Below are 25,127 nucleotides of genomic sequence, written 5' to 3' on the forward strand. Positions count from 1 at the left end.
CCTTATCTTCTATAGTAGGTTGCTAAAGGGCGGTGTTTTCCTGACAGCCTGGGTTTAAAAACATCTGGCTATAAAATGATTGCCTCAAGCAGGACTGGGGACGGTTAGAAGGAGTTTCCAGAGAGGAGCTGCGTACGTTTCACCTCTATGCTCTACGTGTGTAAAATCTTGCACGACTGAGCGCAGCACGGGTCTGTCGGTCCAAGAAAGCCCTCGTGTGAACATGTGCACAGAAATGGCGTGAGGTCAGAGAAGGTGCTTCAGGAGCGTCCTTTATAAACTCAAACTGCTCATTTCCGAGCCTCAGCCCGGCACAAGTACGTGTGTATCAAATCCTGCACCTGGTTCCACACCAACCGTTCCAAAGCAGCCCTCGCTAAACATGAAGTAAGTGTAAAAGGCATGATTAAAATGCAGCTTAAAAAATACAAAAAGCCTCATCTCGAGCTGAGCTGTGAGGGAAGCAGCAAGTCCGTTCAGATTACAGGTTTGCAGCGCAGAGCCATGGAGCGAGGGACATTAAAAACCCTCCCCGCTCTAGCTCTTATTCTTTGAAAATAAATGACCCCAGCAGCTCAATTCATGCCTACTGAACTGCAGGCTTCTGGGACTCGCTGCGATTCTCACATTGACGTCAGCAAGTGCAAATGTAAATCTCAGCTCTCTCTGATAAATGGTGTTGCTAATTGAATTAGAGAGCACTCCGAGCCACCAACTAATTATGCTACTCAGGCAGCTGCTTTGTCCAGGTCCATTTAATTCTGTATTGGCTGAGTGCTGCCATTCTGGCATAGGAAAGGAGAAATATATTACAGCTCCCAATTGAGAAGCATATATTTTCTGGCTCTTTAGGCTTAGCCGTCTACTAGCTTCAGGCACTCCTGCTCTTGCCCTTGTGTTTTCCATTGTAAAATAGTCTTAATGCAAAATTAGGGACCCATCTTGGGCTGTCATCTTGTGCTAAAATAGTATATGTCTTATTTGATAGGTAAGAGGCTCCCTAAGCTATATAATGCTGCTTTTACTCAATATTAAGTATGAGGCTTTTAATAAATATAGTTATTTCCTTTTTTACAATCAACAGGGAATTTTCTACACTGTAAGGAAATGCAAATGTTAATAGGTTTGCAGTAGGGCACAGAGAGCTTGGGTCATGCTCGGGCATGTGCTTCTGAACTCCCTTGTGTGCAGAGATAATCAGAACATCCCAACTGCTGTATCCATGGCAGAGCACTTCTGCTTCCTTTCTTCCTCTCAGCCTCCTGTGGCTCCGTTACCTTGCCTTCTTCCTACTAGTGCTAACTTCCGAAATGCAATGTCTGGCAGGCACTTGACCGTCAGTTGAGGTGAGAAATTCAGCCTGCCACATGTGTTAGCAAAAAAGCATTTAATCTCCTTCCCCAAAACAAGACAGATCTCTGAAGGGGGGAGAGGAGCAGTCATGTAGCCACACTGTGGGCCTACATTCAGTACCCATTGAAGTCAGTGGAAGCTTTTTGTTGACTTCAGCAGGCATCGGATTAGACCCTTGATCCTCTACTGTAGAGCAACAATTCATAGGTTTGATCTAGCTAGTGGCCTGCTGAATGGGAGTTCTGTGCTGATCCAGGCCACACCCACAAACCCAAATGTATATGACAAGGGTATAGATTCAGTTGCATCTCTTTTCCCCCATTCTTCATACGTCATCAATTATCTTAGAAGCTCTGGGTTAGGCGACAGATGGTGAAAATGCTTGAGCCCTGTCTAAATTAAGTTTCTAATGGAACTGCGCCAGCCAGGAATTACAACTTCTGCTTTCCTTATAGACCTGGCCTCTGAGACTTGCCTTAGCTCTTGTGGCTATTTAACACAGAGCAGCCTTGTTGCCTCAGTGTCATATTGTACAAAGTGCCTTTCAGCTAGAAACTGGTTGTTGCTTAATGAACATGAAAGCTCAGCTTGTAATTGAGGGCCAGATACATCAGTGCCACAACCTGCTATTCAAAAGTAAGTAGTTGGAAGAGACAGGCCTTGTTGGGGAAAGCGTCTTAGGAGCCAAGCAGTAATTTCTTGGTGTCAAAGCCATTGGGTTTTTTTTTTTTTTTAAAGGGTTCCTCATTTAGTTTTTGCTTGGATCCTCAGGCTGGGTAGCTGGAGTCAGCGTGAATGCTCTCCTTTTTGCTTTCTTAATCCTGCTAATGAGATCCTACACAACAGCCCTGCGGATCCAGCAGCCTCCATTAGCAAATGTGTATTAGAACCCCCATGTTTCTGGTGGGCACAAACACCACGTTGATCTAAAGTTCCTAGGAGGCCTGATGTCAAATTCACTCCGTAGAGAACGTTGAATTCCACATTCAGTTATGGTCCATGCCGTTGGGGTGGAGGGAACATAGACTGAGGACTTTGTACTCTCATTCCAACATCTCCCACCCATCCTCCGCAAGGTTCACTGTGGATTTCCTTCTGAGGGCAGTGAGAGCTTTGCAAAGAGATCAAGAGTAGAATATGGCCTTTCTTCAAGAATATGACCATTATTTATTTTGTTTGGCACATTTTTGTTGCATGCAGCATTACCCAGGGAAAAGAGCTGCCTGTCATTCTGCGCTTGGTTTCTTTTCCTCTCCCATCCTCTGTCTTCCCTCTCTTATCTCCCTCTAACTCTTTCCCTCCAACAGTTGCTAGGTATTGCCCCCATTTGAGGTTCCATCAGGCTCCAGTTACTGATGTTTTTCTAAGCTGGTGTTTCTGTCGGTAGACTCAGGTAGATACTGCAGCAATTTACACTTAGGTCCCATTGGGAAGGTTTTTGCCGCCCTCTTTTAGGGCAAGCAGTGTACTTATGTTTTCAAATGAAAAGCTTAGATATATGCCACAGGGATCACTTAAACATATTTTGTGGGTTGCTTCTGCTCCCTGGGCCATGAGTCTGACACCTCTAAAATTTAGAAAGGTGAATGGTGGAAGGGAGTAGAGGGAGGAATAGTTCTTGTAGAGGATAGGCATAAGGACATTCTCATGGTCTTTCTGTATGACTGAGACATGCAGAATAGGGAAAATAAAGAAAAAAAACAGGTTAAAGAATGTTTAAATTACTGAGGAGATGTATTCAGATTTGTGTGGCCTGATGAATTGCACCGTAGGATACTTAAGGAACTAACTGAAGAAATCTTGGAACAGTTAACAATCATCTTTGAGAGTTCATGGAGGATGGGCAAAGTCACAGAGGACATGTGAAGAGAAAACATAGTAGAGGTCTTTAAAAAGGGGAACAAAGAGGATTCGGGGAATTATAGACCAGTCTCCCAAACTTTGATACCAGAAAAGATACTGGAGCAGTTTAGTAAACTATCCGTTTGTAAGGACCTAAAGGATAATAGAGTTATAAGGAATAGCCAAAGTGGATTTGTTGAGAAAGATCACTCCAAGCCAACCTGCTTTCCTTCTTTGACAGGGTTACTGGCCTACAGGATGGGGGGAAGCAGTAAACAGGATGTATCTCGATGATACAATTTTGATTCAATTTCATAGAACATGCTCATAAACAAACTAGGGAAATGTGGTCTAGAGGAAGTTACTATAAGGTGAGTGCAGGACTTGCTGAAAGACAGTCCTCCAATCATGGTTTATGGCCACACGGGGAGGCCATTTCTACTGGCATCTCACAGATGACAGAATTAGTCTGAAATTAACATATGAAGTTCAATAAAGAAAAGTTAGGAATCATCGGTGGCGCATGGTAGCACTTGGGAGGTGCACCACCCCTTATGTCCCTGCCAAAATTTTAATTGCTAAATGGGGTGCCCCCCCACATGCTCCCTCCCTGCCCCTCTGGGTGGTCCTCCCTGCAGCTCCTCCCCCAGCACCAGTCATCTGTTCTAGGAAAGAATCAGGAAATAAAAATCAGATGCACAACTACAAAATTGGAACTAAGCAGCTAGGTGGTAGTATTGATGAAAAGGATATGGGGATTATAGTGGACTATGAATTCAATCTGAGTCCACAATGTGATGCAGTAGCAAAAAAGGTTCATATTCTAAGGCGTATTAACAGGAATGCCATAGAAAAGTTATGGGAGGTAATTGTCAGACTCTACACTGAACTACTTCAGCTCAGGGATGATGCAGTTGGAGAGCACAGCACCCAGGAAACTAACCTCCAAAAGGAATCAAACCTCAAATAAATCCATCTTTCTCTGAGTAAAAGTTTTATACAGGGGAAAGCTCATGTTTACCCTCTTTATCAACGAAAGAGAGAGATGCACACTGATCATTTCCCAGGTAACAATTATTTACACTAGGCCTGATAGAAAATAAAAGTGTTTTTATTAAGTAGAAACGATAGGATTTAAGAGGCTTCAAGTGAAAACAGACATATCAAAGTAAGTTACTAAATTAAAATGAAAAGTGAACTCATAGCTATTGCTAATTCACTAAAAAACTTGCTGTAAGCAGATTTGTACTGTATAAAGCTGTTCTTATTCCAGGCATAATCTTCTGGTCAGAGACAGACTCTTTTACTCTGACCTAGGTCTCCAGCCCCTTGTTATCCTTTCAGGGTTTTCCAGGCCAGCCAAAGACAAAGGACTGATAGCTTCTCATTGCTTAAATAGTCTTTTTCCCAGGTTGGGAATCTTTTGTTCTATATTTCCTCCTCCTTCAAAAAATACCAGGGTCAGAACGGAATCCTAGTACAAGGTGGTATGGTCTCATGTCTTACTAGTCCAGTCACCTTTGGACTTGATCAATGTAACTTGTAAACAGCCTTGCTTGTCCTGAGGTGACTAAGTCGTTAAGGCTATTTCGGGGGGGAGGGGGGGGAAGGACCAGTAATTGCTCTCATTAGCATATTTAAAAATATAAACAGTCTCATACTTCATATTTCTAACTTTACATACAGGAATGCTACATGCATCAAAGTAGGCTATACAGATCCTCCCGACTGTAACATTAACATTGATAGGTTACATGAGGTATTTTGTCCAAAGCATCTCTGAGTTATGCTTATTTATATTCATAAGCCAGTTTTCATAAAGCATGATAGGGAACTGTCACAGAAAGGTTAAACAATTTGGGCATGTTTACTCTTGAGAAAAGAGGGGGTGGGAAGGAGCTGGTAACAGCCTTCAGATATGTTAAAGTGCAGTTATAAAAGGAATGGTGATTAATTGTTCTCCATGCTCATTGAAGGTAGGATGAGAAGTAATGGGCAAGGGAAATTTAGGTTAGACAGTAGGAAAATCTTTCCAATTTAAGAATAGTTAAGCTCTAAAATAGGCTTTGAGTGGAGGTTGTAGAATCCTCCTCGCTGGAGGTTTGTAAGACAGGTTGGTCAAACATTCGTGAGGGATGGTGTAAGTCCTGCCCCAGCACAGGGAGTTGGACTTGATCTCCTGGGGTCCCTTCCGTATGTTGATGCTAACTGTAATCTCATTGGGGATTTCAGCTACTGAGTGTTGCTGCTTTAAAAAAAAATCAGACCCTCTATCATCAACCACTGGACAAAATGGGCTCCCATGGTGTCAAGGTGGCACTAAGAAGAGGCTCTCTTGTCAAGCTGCTGTCAGCATAACACGAGAAAGGGAGAGGCTGTGTGATTTGAGGCCGTTTCAGTGCTGTGGACCCTATGCACAGGAGTGCAGCCAAGAGTGCCGCCTCCTGTTCTGTCCTGTAGCAAAGCTCCATAAGGCAAATTAAAGAAATGACCTCATTATAACACCGGGCGCTCTTCCCTACCCCAGTCAAGCCCAGAGCTTGGAGGATTGTGCTGGTGTGCGGGTCTTTGCTACTTTCTTGGCTCAGCAGGCCAGTTTCCTCACTCTCATTTTTCATGCTCCTGTTTTTTAACAAGCATACAAAACAGCTTGAAATTGCTTTTTCTTGAGTGAAATGAAGTGAAACTAAAGTCGCTCAGCAGTGAGCTCGAAGCTTCAGGGTTGTGGGATCTCAGTGTTTGTGCATGCCAAGCATTGTGTTGCTGTTGGCCTGGGTGGCAGTGGGCTACCAGGCGTGGTGGGGAGATGCCAATGCAAAGCACAGTGATGACATGGCGTTCATTGGTTAGCTCCAAGATGCAGAGAAGGAAATGCAGGGACTGCTCCGTGAAGAAGGTGCCTTTGCCTCCAGCCATTATTGTCTCAGGGCGTGGGGAGGAGACTTCAGTTTCTACACACAGAGAAATGACAGCTGGGAAGAATGCTCCTTCTTTAAAAAAATGTGAAAATTACCTTCTTCCTTCTAGCTATTTGCTGCTAAGTGATTGTGCTTAGAACACATTTCCATTCCAGCAGCTCAGGATCTTACAAGGAATTAGGATTTCCCAATGTTTCTTTTATTTTGGGAACACGCTGGGTGCTTTATAATTTGCAAAGGGCCCAAATGTTGTTGCAGTAAATGAACGCAGCTTTTGATTCTCTCCCTTCTGAAATGACATAAACATCATTTTACATCCCACAGGGCAGCCCCTGTGCTTGGCTAGAAGCAGACAAGAGGGATGGTGGGTGTTGAGCGGACGGTGTGGCCTTTTGATGAAGGCAAAACTGGATTCAGTCCCCTGCTCTGCCTCTGTGAGCTTGGACAAGTCTTTTGGTATTTGTGTCAGGTCTTGACTCACCTCTGTGGTGCCGGTTGCTCCGGGAATGGGCCCAGCCTCAGAGCACCCTATCCTGGTGGTGTCTCACGTGCTATTGCCTGCATGTCTGTTTTCCACCATGCATTCAAACCCATGTTCTTCCCAGAGCATGGCGCCCTTCCTTCAGGATACTGCCCCACAGCAGTGCCCCTACACCAGTGGTCCCCAACACGGTGCCCGCGGGCGCCATGTCGCCCGCGGGGGCATTTGTGTGCGCCCGCCAAGTGCTCGGTGCTGGCCTGGCCCCGGGCACATGGCGCATGCATGGTGCCGGGGCCAGCTCCGGGCGCATGGCGCACGGTGAGCGCTGGCCCCGGGAACACCGCGGATTGGCCACCCGTGCTCTGGGCGTGCGGAGCCTGGGGGGAGCGCTGGCCCCGGGTGCATGGCGCGTGGGGGGGCCCCGCCCCCTGGCGCATGGCTATGGGGGGGTGCCCCCGGGTGTGCAAGTGTCCCCGCCCTCTGGCGCCCTGCGGGCAAACGGCCACGCCCCCTGGTGCCTGGCAACCTCAAATGGTTGGGGACCACTGCCCTACACTTTGTGAGCTTCTCCTGCCAGGAAGCTGCAACCCCCTATACACACCTTGCCTCAGTGACCCATTGCTCGTGGTCATCCAGCCCCTGCCTGAGAGGCAAACCACAGTCTGAAATGGCCTCTCATCATTGGCGAGAGGGTGTGGACCTGCTGCCTTCTCCTGCCTTGACTGTTCCTCTGCAGCCCTAGTGCCTGTCTGGGTCACAGTTGCTTGGGGTTTATTCAGACCTGAGCTCCCTTGGCTCACCCTGCCTCCCGCTAGCACTGCTCTGTCCAAGGTATCCTGTACTAGCAGGCAACCAGGTCCATTTCCCTCCAGAGCTGGAGCAGGAGGGAATGTTCCTCCTGCCCAGGAGCCCTTCTTATAGGGCCTAGCCAGGCTCTGATTGGCTGTTTCATGCCTCTCTCTAATTAGCTCCCAGGACAGCCCTCTCCCAGGGCTATTTTTAACCCTTTTTCTTCCAGTGCAGGGCAACTACCCTGTCACAGCCCCTCAGTTTCCCATCTGGAGATAACAATACTTCCTTTCCCCTACGCTTTGTCAATTTAGTTTGCAAGCTTTTCAAGCAGGGGCTGTCTCTTACTCACTGTTTGTAAATACCAAGGAAAATGGGGCCTGATCTTGATTGGATCCTGTAGGCCTTATTTTAATACAAATAATAAATAGTACCTTTCCTTGCGGGAAACCTGTATTCCAAGCTGCAAGAGATCATGTGTTTGGTGGCCTCCATTAGATCCCAAGTAGTGTGACACACTGAATTTTCCAAGCGCCTTTGGAGTTTCACAATGGCCGTTGCTGTCACATTGTTTTCCTGCTGCATTTTTGGTTTAGAAATATGTTTCATGCTGCTTCTAAACAAAAGCAACCCCCTCTCCTGCAGCCACTTTTTCCTTAAACAGCGTGAATTGAGTACTGCACCAGGCAGCACTTGTAGCATTCCATTTGATTCCATAATCACTGCTGGGTTATCAGCAAGCTACTCGAATTATAGAGCATCTCAGGAGCGTCCAGATAACACACCCTGGATCTATGTGTTGGCCCTGGCCTCTCAGCATGTTATAAATCACAGATTTGACCGTTATTGCTGCTTATCCAGCCTTTTGTTTCTTGGCAGGCATTTGCATTGATGGCATTTAGTTATACATCTATCAAGGCTGATGGTTTCCCAGCAATGTAATCGGAAAGAGATAAGTCTGGAAATGAGCTTTGGTGTTCAGAATGAAACACCCTGGCCTCAGTACCAATTTCAAGAGATTGCTAAAGATTGCATGGCTTTTCAGTGGAATTTTCAGCGCTGCTGATTAAGGAAATTATCTTATTTTTGCACTCCTTATTTAACCAAGAAATTGACATCTGCTCAGTGGAAGAATACATACACTTAAAGTATACCAAGTTAGTAGTGCAACAGCAATTAGCGGCCAGATGAACGGATACTAATTTGATAAAGCCATCCAGCCTCTCTCTCACAAGTGCTCCATTGGTGCAGTTGTAGCAAAGTATTGGGGCTAAATGCTACTCCCCAGCCCAAGAGGGTCAGGGTAAACATGCCCTGAAGACTGATAGCCTGCAGCAGGTCACCAGGCAGGACATAGGATGGTTCAGCCCTTCTCTAATTTGAGATGCTGCAGCAGAAAAGTGATATGCTGGAGAACAAGACCCTAGAGCCAATTGCTTTTTTCCCCCATCTCCACTGCTTTGTTAGAGAAGGGGGAAGAGCGCGCTTCCTAAAACGAGTAGCCTTTAGGAGACTGGAAAAGCCAAAAGCAAAGCAGCTAACTTACTATCTCTTAATGCCTCCCTTGTGCTTTTCCGGGGAAAGGGAGTTTTGGAATAACATCTCTGAGTAATCTCATTTTGGCTGAACTACCTGCCTTCTGGCTCTTCACACCAAGGAGAAGCCATCTTTTCATAATTACTGCCATTACCGCAGGAATGGAGAAGGGGAAAGAGTTCTGAACTAACAGGTCTGGTTTCTGTAAAGCTGGTAATCCTGATACAAAACAGCTTTGGTTGTACTGAGAAGGAAAAGGCAGAATGGAGCTCAGTGTGTCTGTGTCACTGCTGTTCCCCACATTCCTGACACACGGCCCTAGTCCCAGGTCCTGTACTAGGCATCGGCTGTTCTTTTGTGGCACTTCAAAATACGTTTTCTAAATGATCACTTTAAGTCTGGTCTGTTTTTCCCTTTTGGTTTCAGGTCTTCCAAGCTGCTGCGTGCTTTCTATGTCCCTTTCCTGTCTGAGCGACACACGTCATATGCAAACTACACCATCCTTAAGCCCCGGAAGGCAAAGCAAGCCAGGAAAAAACCAGGAGGTTAGCAGTGCACCTGTGGACCAAAAATGATCAGCCAGCTTTGTCGGCCACCTGCTTAAACCTTCCTAGGGGAAAAAAATGCTTGTAAGGTTCTCTAATAAAGATTTCCCACCTGGTGATTTCACTCTGGAAGCCTCCAGCTGTAAAGAGTACATCATCTGCTCTCAGTTCTGTTACTCTCTGCTCTGCCTGCACAGCCTTTTTCCAGAATGTACTGGTAAGAAAGTTTGAAAATCCAGCAGCCACCTACAAATATATTATCCCTGTTGCTGCCTGCATTATTATTTATTAGACTACTGAAGAGCAAAACTAAATAACAAGACATGACTATGTTAGACCGTGTGCCGGGATACTGTCTGGCACCAGGAAAATCCACAGCCTCTCTCTCTTTCTGTAGTCCTCATCTGTTAAATAGATGCTTGCCTACTCCTAAGAAACATTATTTGCAGATAACAGCATTTGAAACCCCCCAGCAACACAGCAGAGGCAGTGACTCTGAAATGCTGAGAATCTCAGCAAACAAGACAGTCTATACCATAGAGAAAAATTCCTAGGATCACTCGGGGTTCCTAGGATCCAGGAGATACTTTCCAAGGAGAAACTTGCACTTTCAAACAAACTGATTTTTTTTTTGTTAATTATCTGTCTTAATGGGATGTGATTTCATTTGCCTTGAGCTCTCTTTTCCTTGTTGTGGTCCTAGATATTGTGAAAGCACAGGGCTTTTATTAATCTTATTTATTATTCTGTGTGTGTGTGTGTGTGTGTATATATGTGTATGTCTGTGTGTTTAAAGAAACATAATGTCCTGTGAATTTTAAATGCCTGGAAGCTGCTTATGGGGGTAAAAATGATTAATGATTGTGATTCAGTTTCCCAAATCTACAAGGATATGTTCAAGTTCCCTTTTGTCAAAGACTCTCCAGGCTGATGGTGCAGTATTAAACTCTACCCAAGTTTTTACAGCCACGTACTATATTATGAACCTGATTAAACATGACCTTTACATCAGTTGTGTAGAAACCTGTGCAGGGGCACAAGAGGGGGAATGTCAGTGAACTTGTCCTCTGTGCAGAGAGGGACAGACAGTACAAGCTCTGTGCCTAGCCTAAGCCCTATTCTGAGGGGTAAAATGAAACTTAGTGGTGTGTAAGCGTGGTGCCCTGCATGCAAATGGCCCTTTCATCCTGTGTGAATCACACACACACACCCTAGAGAACAGATGAGTTGTGGCTGTATATGAGAGTGGCTCTATCTATGAAGGGGTCTGCCCTTGTGTGGGGACACAGTGCTGACGTGGGGAGCTGCGGTTGTCGAACAGTGAGCCTATGTAATGGAAAGCATACCCCGGTAGCTGTGTTGGGCAGGTGGATCTCTCAGCATGTTTGCAGGTTAACAGCTGAACAAGCTGCTGTAGCAAGGTCAAAAGGGCAGACAGTGCAGCAATGTGGCTCTGATTTAACATGACACTATTGGGTCAGAGCTGGAGACGCCAGGAAAGGAAACAGTGTGACAGTGAGAGAACCATGCATGTATTTAATCTGGAAAATTACATTTGAAATGTAGGAGAGGACACTGCACTTCCCTTTGTCTGCTCAATCCCTTGTACTCACTAGGGATGAGTATTGATGAAATGCTCATGTCACTGCTCGGCTAGATTTCCTCCTGCACAGCTGGGGGGTTGGCTAGTTGCTTTCCCAGAGATTTTATTTAACTCTTTGTTGAAAAGGAAAAAAGGGAACTCTGCAGCAGGGACCAGAAGAGAGAGGTGACCATTTGCATGTGGTGCTCCGCATGTTTTGAGAAACAGGCCCTTTCAAGGTACGTCAGATTGGTCCCTTGAAAATCACTAATCACTTCTGAATCTCCTGGCTAAGTGGTAGCATTTCTTGGGCTCCTGCTACAGGACTGTGGGAGCTTGTACTTGACCCCTTCAGATGCGTGACATCAAGGAGTCTTGTTATAAGTTTGTATAGCCATTGCTGTGGATGTGTAGATTTCATGTAGTTAGTAAGCGGGAATACATGTTGGATAAGCCATCAATTCAGAGCCTTAATGCTCTCATGTAAGGACTCTGCCACATTGACACCTGCGTTGACTCTAAATGTGTTTCTTTGCTTTTCTGTAATGTCACACTTGAGGAGCTTGTTACATTAGGTAAAAGTCACCCTTCACCTGGGTTTGTCTGAGCATTCGGCACACTTGGATAAACCTGTTCTCTAGATCTGGTTCCTTTAATACCGTTGACAATGTATCCATTGTGCACAGCAGCAAGGCATATGGAGTGTCTGTCACGCTGAGCTGACATGCCATTGAAATGCAAGTAGATGTTGCTGTGTGAAATGGTATCAAGTATTTTATTTTATTCTGCGTTTTGGTAAAGAAAGTTATTTTTTAATGAACTTCACTGCACGGAAGGCACGTGTTAGACTGTACAAAGCACGATGGGTACACACCCCTGCCTGTCTTTTTGTTGCCTGGGAGATTGATACTTTGAGGATGAAATTCTCCCTGAGCAGAGGAGCAGCACAAAGCCTGTGCAATATTTAAATCCTGTTTTGAAGGCTTGTGTGAGACACATGGGTAGACAGGATTTGGGCTTGGCCTCTGTAGAGGGGTGCTTTTTACTCTGTGCAATTAGTCCCTCCCCTAGAGTCTTTCGTATAACAATGGAGTTTTTAAAAATCTCAATCTTTACAGTACCCTGTCCCAAATCTGCCTGGGAGACAAAACTGCAGTGTTGCAGGTCAACACTGAATGTCTGCTTAATGCTCCCATTTGTTCCTTTTTAATGGGTTCCCCACCCAAAATGTTAACGTTTCCTTTAATAAGGCTCTGTTGTGCTGTGTCAGTGAATCTCAGATGAAGTCTACATTAGCACTTTAAAGCACTGTAACTTTCTGGCTCAGGGGTGTGAAACCACCCCCCTTCCCCACCCTCGAGCACAGCAAGTTACAGCTCTGTAAAGCGCCAGCGTGAACCAGACAGCTCCCAGCACTGTTAGCTTCTCCCCTCATGGAGGTGGTTTACACTTGTACCATGGCCACGCTTTAAGTTTAAAGTGCGCTAAGTATAGACCAGTGTTTCTTAAACTGTGTTCCATGGCCCAGCAGTGTGCTGCGAGGCAGTCGGAGGTGTGCTGCGGAGAACAACAGAATTCAAAATGGCCCCCTTAAAGGGGTAGGTGACCTTATAACGTCCCCCCAACCTTTTTTTTTTTTTGCTTAACAAAATATCCTTGGTGTTCCACATTAAAAAAAAATTATTGTTTGGTGTTCCTCGATCTTAAAAAGTTTAAGAAACACTGGCATAGACAAAGCCTAAATGAAAACTGCCATCCTATCTGTTTTATCTTAGTGTTTCCATCTATAAACAGAATACTGAAACGAGTGCATAGAGACAAGGTCCATTGCGGCCTTCTCTTGGGTACTGTTTCACCATCCCAGCCTTTACTGTCATGCTACTATGAAAAAATGGTCCAGGAAGCATCGGTTTTCAATGCAAATGGCTGCTCCATCCTTTCTTCCATGGTTTTCATGGACCCCAATAAGTTGACATTAAATAGGAGTGATCAGCATCCCCTAGAAAAAGGCAGCAACTACCCTGTATGGAGAACTGCACCCAGGTCATGTTAACAGATGTTGGTTTCCCTTCTGTTGGAAGGTAAAGCCGGGTAGGCTTACAGGTGATGATCTCATATTTGCCCTGTTTTGGTCGATCCCATGTCCTGAAGTGTTTGCAACCTAAATAGAGAAAGGAGGCATTATTTTTCCAATTTTACTGGTGAAGCACAATGAGATCAAGGACTAGCCCACGGTTCATACAGGGGGTCAGTCGGAAAGATGGGAATTAAATCTACATCCTAGTCCAGTGGCTAAACTTCCAAATCATCCCTCCTTGGACTAGGAAGAGCATAGCAGTCCTACAACTGCTGTCAGCACATATGGCCCAGAAATTACCCTGGTTTTTTTTTCCTGCTGGAGCATTGTTCTCTCATCCACCTAGCACAGCAGCCTCCAGAAGCTCCTTTGCCACTGTAGTCCAGTGCCGAGACATCTAGAACACCCACATGAAGCCATCTGCTCTGAAAAGGTAGCACTGCTGATAGCAGGAGTCTAGCAACAGGTGAACTTGCTGATGGGAAAATGTTCAGGCTCCTTTCCTCTGTTAATAATTCATAGGTCAGAGCTGTTGGGCTTTGCACAGCGCTGACATTTAAGCAAATAACAATCAATAAGGAGAAGATTATTTCTAAATAAACACGTTCATTAGAGCGAGCTGCCCCGAGGAAGCGACGCTGCATCATTTATGTCTGCATGGGTAATGTGGAGCAGGTGTAGAGATGAGAGGAAAAGCGTAATACTGACTGCTGGGCTTTCCTAACACCCTCTGGCTCTCTCAGGATAAACTAACTATCTTGCTTTGGAAATGTGAATTTGCAGAGGTTTCCAAAAATGATTTTTTTCCTTCACAAAAAATTGTCGTTTGTCTTGGTGGCGATAAATTTTTTTTCTTTTGACCCTAATAAAATTAAACTTTGAGGGCTGGGCAGTTTTCATATGGTTAATTTAGGACCCCCCTTTTTTAAAAAAAATGGAAGGTCCTGTGATTTGCGAGCCTTAGGGGGAAACGGTTAAACTTGCAAACTATTAAACCACTTCCATCTGATTCCCAAATCCCAATCTTCAGCTAGTCACTATAGGTTCAGCAACTCGCACACAGGAACCAGGGCGCAGAGATGGAGGGGCCAAAGCCAAACCCAATGCCCTACTGTGTATTGCTCTGTCCTGCCAGGTGGACAATCTGGATGTGACACTCTGGTCTCATTTCCAGTCTCAGGATGAGGAAGGATACTGCATAGATATTCTGGATGGAAAAAAAACTTCTTGGAATCTGGCTTGGGAGATGGATGGTTCTCTGCCGCATTCTGACTGGCTGTCTGAAATACAAGATGTTACAGTAATGTGTCAGCTATCAGTGGTGCCTGGCTTCACTCCTATTACACGTTCATATTTGCAGGGGTGGTGAGTGGGAAAAGAGAGGTCACCTGGTGAGCTTGAGAGGTGATGAGTCCATCGTGACTGGTGATGGTGGATGTGCAGGGGTGAAGAAGAAAAAGCAATAGGTTATTCTTGCCCCTTTTTTCACAGCAGTGGTTTATGACCCTCTCTACTATTTATAAACTGGTGCTAAAAGATCTGGGTATTTGGGAGGACAAAAAAAAGGTGCAAAAACAATCTCTGGGTGTTCTGTATGTTTAAAAGTCTGAGGGGTAACCATGTTAGTCTGTAACTAAAAGAACTTTAAAAACAACTACAGGACCATTGTTGTTTTTGAGTATTCTGTAGTTAAGACTTAGAGTATGTCTACATTATGCAGTTTTTATTGACAAGGCTGTGTTGACACAGCCCTGTCTCTAAAACTCAGCGTATGTGAATGCTTTTTGTCAGCGCTTTTGCTGGCAAAATACTTGTACTCTCAATGAGTGGGTTTCACTCTCTTCTCCTGATAAAGCAGCATTCTCACATGCACTTGCTGCGGCAAAACTTTGACGTTCGGGGAGGAGGTGAGGGTTGAGCAAGTGTAGACACAGCCTCATTCATCCACTAGTGCAGCCTTTTTAGCTTTGTGTTTCACAACACAGTCAAGTTATGTGCCAACAGCTCTCTAGTATGTACCCTGCGGTAACTTAATTCTGTGTTAGATCATCCAGTTTTCCTTTGCAGTTTGCCAGGATATGAAGCATTGACTAGGGAAATGCTGGGGAAGAGAGATATGCATGTTCCGAAATACAATGATGGAAATAATTGGTTCTGCAAAGTAAGCTTTTCTTCTTGTGCCCTAAGGTGTGAGTTTACGTTCATTTCCATTCAGGTCCTTTGTTTCACGTCTACCAGTACTCAAATGAAATATACTCCCAAAGCCAGATCGATGGACGTGTTGATCAGACTGAAAATGAACAAGACGTTTGCAATTCCTTTCTATAAACTGTAGCACTGTCCCTGTGATCCAAGGGTACTGAGAAGGGTAATGTTTGCTTTTCGTTAATGTTATGTGTGCTTCACTCAATACATATTTGCTGAATTACAAAGAAAAGGGCCAGTGCAGACCTGCAGGGGCATGACTCTTAATTTCAGTTTACTAATGAGGATTTCTCTTTGTCCAAGTTCTTTTCATTTATTGAGAAGAATTTGTGACTTGAATGCGCATAGAAGTCAGAGGCTGGATTAGCAGGCGTGTTGTGGGTCTGGGATGAGGTGCACACAGCTGTGTGGGGAGCTCAGGAATGGCATTAGGGAGTGCTGCAGGTCAGGATTCAGGTGCAGTTGGCAGAGCTGTGTGAGTACAGGACTAGATGTTCCAGGATAGGTCTGAGGTGCGTTGGCAGCTGTTTTGTTTTGTACAGAACTGTTCTGAAAGCTGATTTTACTGACTGATAGGAATTTGGAATACATTGGGAGTGAAATGCCTTCACTGAGGATACTTTATGACCCACTTTATAGAAAAGTTCAGTAAATAGCTAGAAAAATTAGTTTATTTCCAACATGGACTTTGCCAAGGTATAAATATACATGCCACTTCTTCATGCAGTGGAAGGTCCTTCAGCTGCATTTATTGTAACCCTGGGCCAGCAGTTCTAAATGGGAGCTGATGAACAGAGTCCTGGTATCATTCCAATGGGGAGGGGAGATCGGCTCCTTTCTGATTGCGGCTCACCTTAGAGAGCGTGCTTTATGGTCTCCAACAACAGACAGTCCAAGTATTGGGTTCCATGTTGTGCCAAGCAGACTACAGAAGATAGGTAGCTTATTTATTTAGTCACCGTGGAAGGGATCAGCACCGCTACCGGAAAGCAGCTGTGATAATTAAATTCTCCTTTTTATTCAAGCTCTCGTTTCTGGAGGAGACAGCTGTGAATGTCATTTGCCTTCAGTCTCTGAACGTCATCCTGGCCCCACTGAGATGCAGTGCGTGTCCCTGGGAATAATGGCACGTCGCTGTTCGCTTGCATGATGAGGCACTAATGGGGCCCCATCTGTCTCCTTCACAAACTCCAGCTGTGTCTACAGAGCCGCCAAAAAGGTCAGCCTGGATGGGAGGGATAAAACAGCATAACAACAAGGGCCCAGGCCAACGTGTTCCCTCTGCTTTCCCCTCTCCCATTCCTTTCCAGCCGCCTTGTGAGAGCAAGTGCCATTGCCATTCGGCTGGGAGGTGTCCCAGGACAGACTGAGGTGCTCTTGCAGCTGTATTATTAGAGAGGCAGCACACTGAGACGAAGGGGGTGGGGGCTACGGTGTTGTAGTCTCAGTTCTGAGGGACGGCATGGGCTCATGGCTAGATGTCAGGCTGGGGAGTTTTAGCTCTGTCACTGCCATGCTGCTTACGTTCGTGAAGCATGTTAAGATTATTTAAAAGGCGGACTCCTAATGTCATCCGGAAGAACGTGATTCACTTCGTTCAGGGTGTAAATAAGAGACGGTTCTAATTATTCCTGTTTTTAATTGTTCTTTGTTCTTGACGTGGGCACAGTGCTCTTCCTGCCTGCGGTGAGCAGTGGGGAACGTGCGGTGCCTGTCCCTGCATTGTATGCGACTGGGGAACCCCTATGGGGTTTCCATAGCATGAGGCACCCTGTGGCAAACTGGACTATAGCTAGAGGATATGCTGCTTTAGAGTAAGCTATAAAGATGCTTCCCCATTCATGTACCCCAGCCGCGAGCTCCTTCCCCACATAGTAGCTGAGGCTAAGAGAACCAGCAGAGCCATTGAGTGCCACAGGAAGTGGATTCCACTGTGAAATACTGAGGCATCACCCTTTGTGACTCGGAAGTGCTGGGCCCAGCTTAGTCGGTGCAGGACATGTGGAAAGATCCCTACAGTTTAGTCCTGAAGCTCTGAGCATCTGTCATCGTCGTTGTCCAGCGCGTCAGGGCAGAGGAGGGTCCCAGAATGCTCCGAGTGACCCAGTGGGCATGAGGTGAAGCTGCCCTTCCCTGGGAGGAAAGCAGGGAGTGCTAAGTCCCTGATGGACGAGCACAGAACCACCTGTGACTCACGTTGGCAGAGATCCACACTGATTAAAAAATTTGCAAGAAGATCTCAGCCCAACCCTGAACAGCTGCTCCCTGGCTTGTTTAATTCTGTGGCTGAGAACAGCTGTTCTCCTGTGACTGTGGAGCAGAATCTCTCCTCAGACCGTTGATGTTCCTGATACCGTCCCAACTTACCCGTTGCGTTTTTCAATTATATCACATAATGCTGGGTGCTGAAGGCTGTACCCTAAACCCCTGCATATGTCCCAATGCTCAGCACCTCCCCTCCACCCCGAGAGGCCTTGTCGGCTAATGGTTAGGGTATGGCACTGGAACATAGGAGAGCTGGGTTCTAAGTTTGGCTTTGCTGTGACCTCAGGCAAGTCACTGTTCTCTGAGCTTCTGTTTCTTCTCCTGCCTGAGGTCCACTTGGAATGCAAATGCTTCCAGGTTGGGGTTGTTTCTCATGCTGCGTTTATACCATGCAAGCACAGTGGGACTGTGATTTCAATAAGGCTTGTAAGACAGATAAGTCATAAGTGCTGTGGATCAGGAGGGCTTTGCATAGCCAAAAGATGGGCCTGGCTGTCCCTCGGTGTTCTCGTGGGGTTTTTTATTTCAGTTCCCAGAAGCAGGAAGCCAGCATGATGGGCATATTTACCTTCAGATTTATCTGCAAACTCCAGTTTTGCTTAAAGGTTTTTCCGTGAACACCCCACTCAGGACAGACCAGTGTTTCTCAACCAGTGGTACGAGTATCCTTAGGGGTACTCAAGAGAAGTCTGGGGGGTACGTCAACACAACTGAAATTCGGAGAAAACTGAATTTTTGTTTTAAGTTTTACAGCACTTTATTATTTTTGTACTTTTTACACCCAAAAATTTCACCGCCCACCCAGCTACGATGAAGTTGTTTCAACAAATGGGTTGCAATGGCAGAAAAAAAATGGTGTGTCTGAAAACTGTAGGTACTGGGAGTACTTATTTTGTTGTTGTTGAAAAAGGGGGTACTTCTAATATTTTAAAGGGGTACTTTATAAAAAAAAAAGGTTGAGAAACAGTGGGATAGATGGCACCTTAAGGGAACCCGAATGCAGCTGAACTCCGTCCCCTTTTTAATTCATGACTTCTCAGGAACCCATTCTGGGGACTGGTTGCTTTATGCAATACTGTATGAATCATGCAATGAACAAGTCCAAGCCCTATTATTAGACTTCTAGAAACTGCTGCCTTAGATACAGGTTTGCTTCTAAGTATCATTGATTCTCTCTGGCTCTTCACTGGAATGCTGGCATGAAAAAAAACTTTGCCTCTCAGGATTTAATCTGCCCCTGCTGCTGCTGCTTCCCCACCTGAGCCCCCAGTTGCTGGCTGTGCTAGTCAGTCATTGATTGTGACTTCAGCAGGGTGATGAGTCTCAGATATTTCTTTTGGAAAGAAAACACAGAAGCAGTAAACAGCTACGCTGAACCCTTGCCAGGTACGCGATAGTATGTCAGCATCAAATGCAGCTGCCCCGCCAGAGGGAGGATGACCCCGTGGCGAGAATGACTTTCCCCTGCTTTACTCCTGCCCTTGTGTGACCTCGGACAAGTCACGCAGTCTCTCTGTGGCTCAGTTCCCTGTCTGTAAAACGGGGCTAATGATAAACTCAAAACTCCGGTCATCTGAAGAAGTGGGCTGTGCCCACAAAAGCTCATGATCCCATCTACATGTTTTGTTAGTCTATAAAGTGCTACCAGACCAGTTTTTGTTTTTTAAGTTTATCCTGTACAGACTAACTCAGCTACCCCCTGGAGTTTCTCCCATTCGTCTGTCTCCTCTGCTTCAGGCCTGATCAATGGAAACAGTGATATCAATGGGTGTTGTAAGCCTTTCAAGGCAGGGAGATGCCTATTCCTATGTGTGTATACGCAGGACTTGGCACAAGGGAGCCCCAATTGCATTTGGCACCCGTACGTGTTATCCTAATACACATAATAAATATTCCCTACATGACAAATCAATAGAGCACTGCAAATCCACAGATATCTGTGTTATATCCATGGGTATCTGCATCCACAGAGGTCAGTGTGGATTTTTGTGGATACAAAATGTGGATGTGGGTACAAATTTTGTATTTGCACAGGACTCTACAGAGCAATACCCAACTTCCTCCCTCCCTCATCCTCCGGTCCATGCTGTTACTATTTCAGCTTGCTACCTTGGTTAGACCCAAGTGCTTTTAAGCCCTAAGGGGGCTGGCTTTTGATGATCCTGCATTTTCTTCATTAAATGTTTACTCCGGGGACAAAGCTTTTCTTCATTGTCCAGGACTCTTATCATCATCATTAGTTACTGGCATAGAGCTGAACTCTTAAGACGCAAAATCCAGGTAGCCTGCACTGACCCGTCTCACCCAGATGGGGCAGGGTCGATGGGGATCCAAAGAATGGGATAGTCAGAGTTTTAACCAAATATTAACACAGAAACCTCTAGAGAAGCTGCTAAGCACTCTGTACTTCTTCACCTGCACCACAGCACTGCAGCCCTCCAACCTCCCCATTCCTCTAAAGCAGTGTTTCTCAACTTTTTTTTTATAAAGTACCCTTTAAAAAAAAAAAAAGTACCCCCAGTACCTGCAGTTTTCAGCACAGATATTTTTTCTGCTATTACAACCCATTTGTTTAAACAACTTAATTGTAGCTGGGCAGGTGATGAAATTTTTGGGTGTAAAACCTACAAAAATAATAAAGAGCTGTAAAACTTAAACCAAATTCAGTTTTCTCCAAATTTCAGTTGTCGACATACTCCCCAGATGTCTCTCGAGTACCCTAAGGGTACTTCTACCCCTGGTTGAGAAACACTCCTCTAAAGAAGGCCTAGCTCTCCGCAGACCTGTACAGTAGGATCACACGGTTGGGGCCTCAGCAGTGACTGTCGGGTCGCCGTTGTCCTCAGACCCTGAGGTCTTGTCTGCCACATTCTCAGCCATAGCTGATCAGCGGTAGCAACTGCAGAAGCTTAGGGTGAATGGGCCTTGCCATTGTGGTGTTTAATCGAGCACCAACATAAGTGCATGTTGTTCTGCCCCCCCACCCTGCTGGCTTCTACCCTCCCATGCTGTTGGCAGAGTAGCCCCAGGGGTGACGACTGTGACTCTGGAGTTGTTTAGTGTAGACGGGGATGAGTTGCTGGCGTCACAGGCACCAGCGACTGGTAACTTATTTGCTGATCTGAAGCTGCTGCCTCTGCTGGGGCAACATGGGAGAGGAGGCCGCCGTGCTCCTTTCTAGCCGTCATCCAAGGGGAGGTTGCCATGGAGCAGAAGAGAAGCAAGCAACAGAGCCTGCTCCAAAGCAGGAACATGACGCCAAGCAGCATAGAGGGGCCTGGCTGTGTTCATAGATGAACACAAACCTGACAGTCTCAGTCCAGCTATTCCAGTAGAAAGCCAAGAGGCCGTAAACCCTGCTGGGCACTTTTTTTATTGCATCTTCTGCTTTCCTGGCCATCGCCTCTTCTGCAAAAGGCACCCCAGGCTGCAGCTCCCAGGCTGTGCTTGCGCTCTGCCCTGCCTGTGAGCAGGCCCTAAATAATTGAGAGAGCGGTGGGTAACTCACCAGGCAGGAGACTGAGCCCAGGGCTGTTCAGTAGCAGCGGGTGGCACCGAGGTGAGGGAATTCTAAGTAACTCACAGGCTAAACTCCCTTTCATCAGGTTTCAGGCAGAACAAAGGGCCTAACTAGGAAGGAGGGAGGGAACTTAAAAACCAACCAATAGTCCTGCAGCACCTTCGAGACTAACACCAAATGTAGATGGTCTCATGAGCTTTTGTGGGCACAACCCTCTTCAGATGAATGAAGTTAAGGAGTTCAGGGTACAAATAAACAGGAGGGAAAGAGAGGGGATGGGGAGGGCAAGACAAGGAAAAAAATGGGGAAAAATATTATCTATTAGTGTCCATGCTAAATGAGGCTAATAGAGTGCGCTCTAAGAACCTGGTGCTTAGTTTTTTGTGTCATTAGGGCGTGGAATGTATTGGCCCATCCAGGTCAGGTCTTTGTTTAGATCAGGTGTTGATTCCAGGTGTCAAGGGAGAGCAAACCCTGGGGTTACTGATCTCTCCAGGTGCAGAGGAGAAAGAGACCGTGCTGGAGGGTTTCTGGCTGGGATAGGGTTTGGTGTGCGAGGGTGGGGTGAGGAATTGCAGGTGGAGATGCAGGTGTGTCGGGGTAGGGAGAAGGAGTGTAGAGGAGAGGCTGAGGGAGAGATTTGCGGGCGGGTTCTGCCCCACAAACTTCATATTAATTTCTCCCTGTCGTATGATTAGATTTATTTTAGATCCAAGGGAAACCAGTACACACCAGGGCTACTTAACCACTTTCTGATTTCTTGCAAGCTCTAAGCCAGTGGTTCCGAAATTTTTCGGCATCACGCCCCCCTTTTTGATTTTTGCAAAACCCTCATGCCCCCCCCCCCAAAAAATAGCAGCAAAACGCCTCGTGCCCCGCCTGGATTTCTTCACGCACCCCAGTTTGGGAACCCATGCTATAAGCAGTTAATACAGTTGTTTAAGTTTGACACGTCTTAAGCACAATTACTATACAATTTAAATTTTAATTCCTATAAATTCTAAAGCAATTAATACAGCGCAAAGCAATGCAAAAGCAATCACTAAAAGATGTGCTATATACAATAATGAAGCCTAATTCACTTACACTTCACCCGTATGCTACCTCCAGTGCCAGGCAGGAGACATGGGTCCATCTTTTCTCACCCATTGGAATGCCACCACTGACATAGCCGGTGTGAAGAGCCTAATCACGTCTAGTTACATTGAGCAGGACGTATGGGTCAATCCTGCCCGTTCCTTCCCATCGATTGTTCTTATTTAGCCCAATTTATAGCAGAGAAAGACTTGGTCGTTCTAATACTATTTACATGTTGTGTAGGATATGTCAAATGCCCAGTGCCCCTATTCGGGGTACATCCTGCTGCTCAGGACATTGCTGCTGTGTGCGCAGTTAACAGTTTCATGGCTGCAGCTGTACTTTTTGCTTATCAGAACAAAAGTACGAGTACAAGGCCGCTTATCCTGTGTTCTTGACGAGGTCTTGAGTGCCAGGCTTAATCTGCATTGTTATGCAAAACAATTCCTGACTCTCGGGCCTGGCCTGCTTTGGTGCAGCAGACTTGAGACTGGCCAGAAATCCACACTTCGGACAAGGAAGACACCACCCTTTATCGCCAAGGCAAGGCAGTGCAGGCTCCCCTACACTCCCCAGCAGTCTTGGTTGCTTGCAATGGCTGGCAGCTCTTCCTCCTTCTTCCCCTCCCCTCAGTAATCACCACCCAGTTACATGGAATGGGGCAGAGGAGGGTTAATGTTTTAGCTGCCTTTGCCATCTCTTAGGGTTGCCAGGTGTCCGGTTTTGAACCGTACAGTCCGGTATTTGAGGGTTCTGTCTGGGAAACAAATTGAGAAAATACTGGACATATAAAATGTCTGGTATTTTCTAATTAGGTACGTTCTATTATTATTAGGAGTATCAGTACGTAGTTGCAAACTGCCTGGCTGGTAGACACGCTCGCACTGTGTGAGTGTGTCTACCAGCCAGGCAGTACGCAGCTATGCGGGGGGGTGGGGCAGGGGCGGGATGGGATCCCTAGGGCCGGACTCGCTCGTGTTTTGCCAGGACCATGCGTGGGACTGGCAGTGCCCCGGGATCTGTGCGCGCCAGGGTCAGTCCCGCTCCCCCCGACCTCCTCCCGGCCAGCCCTGCTTCCCGCCAGCCAGTTCTCCCTCCCTCCTCCTCCTGATCTCTCCCAGCCAGCCCTGCTTCCTGCTGGCCGGTCCCCCCCCTCGATTTCCCCCAGCCAGCCCCACTGCCCCCAACCAGCCCTGCTTCCCGCCGGCTGGTTCTTCCCCGCAACCCTCTCCCGGCCAGCCCCGCTCCCCTCCCCTCCCGGCTGGTTGTCCCCCCCCCCATCTGAGATCAAGTGTGTCTGGTATTTTTTTTTTGAAGCCACCTGGTAACCCGACCATCCCTTCACATAGAAACTGTCACATGGCCAAAGCTGTGACATGAACCCCGCTGAGTTACAAGTAGGCCGCCTGAGAAGTGGTGCTCCAGAGACAGTCTAGCCAGGCCCTACTGGAGGGGGTCCTCTTCGAAGAGAAATGGGTGAGGGACGGGACCTTTCTGGCCTGGGAGCTGGGGTGGGTTAGATTCCTGTCCTGCAGTGAGGATTCTCTGGCTGTGCAGAAACCTGGGATGGGGGTTGGGAATTCAGTAGCAAGGGTTATAATTGCAGTGGTGCCGCAATGCTTGCGTCCTCATTTCCCCCTGGCTGGGATCCCACAGGACATGGGGAGCTCCGTTACTGCCCTCCAGCAGCAGCCGAACAGCCTGGCGCCTGGCATTTCCTCTCCTTAGCAGAAGGTGCAATGCTGCAGAGCGTCCCGTTCCTTGAATTCCTTCCTGTCCCTCCCCTGCTCCCGACACCCAGCCGTGGGGCGGGGACGGGGTTTTGCCACCAGGTGTAATGCATCCCGGGGTTGTAAAGTGAGCCTGATGCTCTAGGATGCTGAAAGGGGCCGAGTCAGCCACCTAGCCCTGTGCTCAGGAGAGCCAGGCATCCAAGACGACAAATTCCAGGGTGACACAGCCCAGAGGCCTAGGAAAGGTGTTTTTGTGCCAAACCTCGGATCTTGGGGAGGGGGTACTGATTGCTCCTCGAGTGGGGTGGTTTATCCCTTGTCACTGTAGTAACGGGTTTCTTTTGTCTGGGCCTGTCACTTTCACTCAAGTGAGCACAAAGAGGGCAGAATTCACTGTGCACTTTAGGATGAGCAGAGCAGCTGTTCTTGGGAGGGCTACATGCCCACTAGGATAATTTGCATCCCTCAGGTCAGTGCCTTGGCTCTTCATAATTAGCTGCACCTAGATTCTTTCTGTGGCTGCTGTAAAAGTCCTTTCCTCAGTAGGTACCAATCTGAGAGAGGCTCCTAGGCGTAAGTTAATGTTGCCGAGTTCCTGATGCCTGGATGTGTGGGTATGTCTAGACTGCATCCCTCTGTCGGCAGAGGGATGCAGATTAGGCAGGTCGACATTGCAAATGAGGCAGGGATTTAAATATCCCGTACCTAATTTGCATAAAAATGGCCGCTGCGCTTTGCTGACTCAGCACATTGTCAGCAAAAAGTAGCAGTCTAGAGGGGGATCTGTCCAGAAAGAAAGCCTTTTTCAACAGATCCCGTAAACCTTCTTGCAGGAGGCATAAAGGATCTGTTGGAAAAAGGCTTTCTTTCTCGACAGATCCCCCTCTAGACTGGCGCTTTTTGCCGACAAAGTGCTGAGTCGGCAAAACGCGGCAGCCATTTTTATGCAAATTAGGCACAGGATATTTAAATCCCTGCCTCATTTGCAATGTTGACCTGCCTAATCTGCATTCCTCTTCCGACAGAGGGATGCAGTCTAGACATACCGTGTGTCTGTCTCTGAGAACAGGACCCAGCTGCAGTGAGCTGCACCAGTTCAGATCACAGTTCCCCTAGTTTCTTCAAACGAGCGAGTAGTTTGTGTCTGGCTCTGGGTGTCTGGGATGAGTAAGCAGCACGCAGCTTGCCGTACCATTTGGTCTGA

The 25,127-nt window shown here is 46.7% G+C and overlaps 1 protein-coding gene across 3 annotated transcripts in view; it reads left to right on the top strand.

Annotated features, from left to right (window-relative positions):
- ALG9 (ALG9 alpha-1,2-mannosyltransferase) overlaps nt 1-25,127 on the top strand; it is a 113,914-nt gene that overhangs the window by 44,978 nt on the left and 43,809 nt on the right. Inside the window, exon 15 of one of the 3 annotated variants that reach the window (XM_075909428.2) lies at nt 9,346-10,429. The exons of the other annotated variants lie outside the window; for them this stretch is intronic. Within the exon in view, the coding sequence (XP_075765543.2) occupies nt 9,346-9,469 (124 nt within the window). The 3' untranslated portion in view covers nt 9,470-10,429. Of the gene's footprint in view, nt 1-9,345; nt 10,430-25,127 lie in introns of those variants that run through there. 3 annotated transcript variants of the gene reach the window in all.

The sequence above is a fragment of the Pelodiscus sinensis genome, chromosome 25 (genome assembly GCF_052426305.1).
Source record: "Pelodiscus sinensis isolate ZL-2025 chromosome 25, ASM5242630v1, whole genome shotgun sequence".
Taxonomy (NCBI): Eukaryota; Metazoa; Chordata; order Testudines; family Trionychidae; genus Pelodiscus; species Pelodiscus sinensis.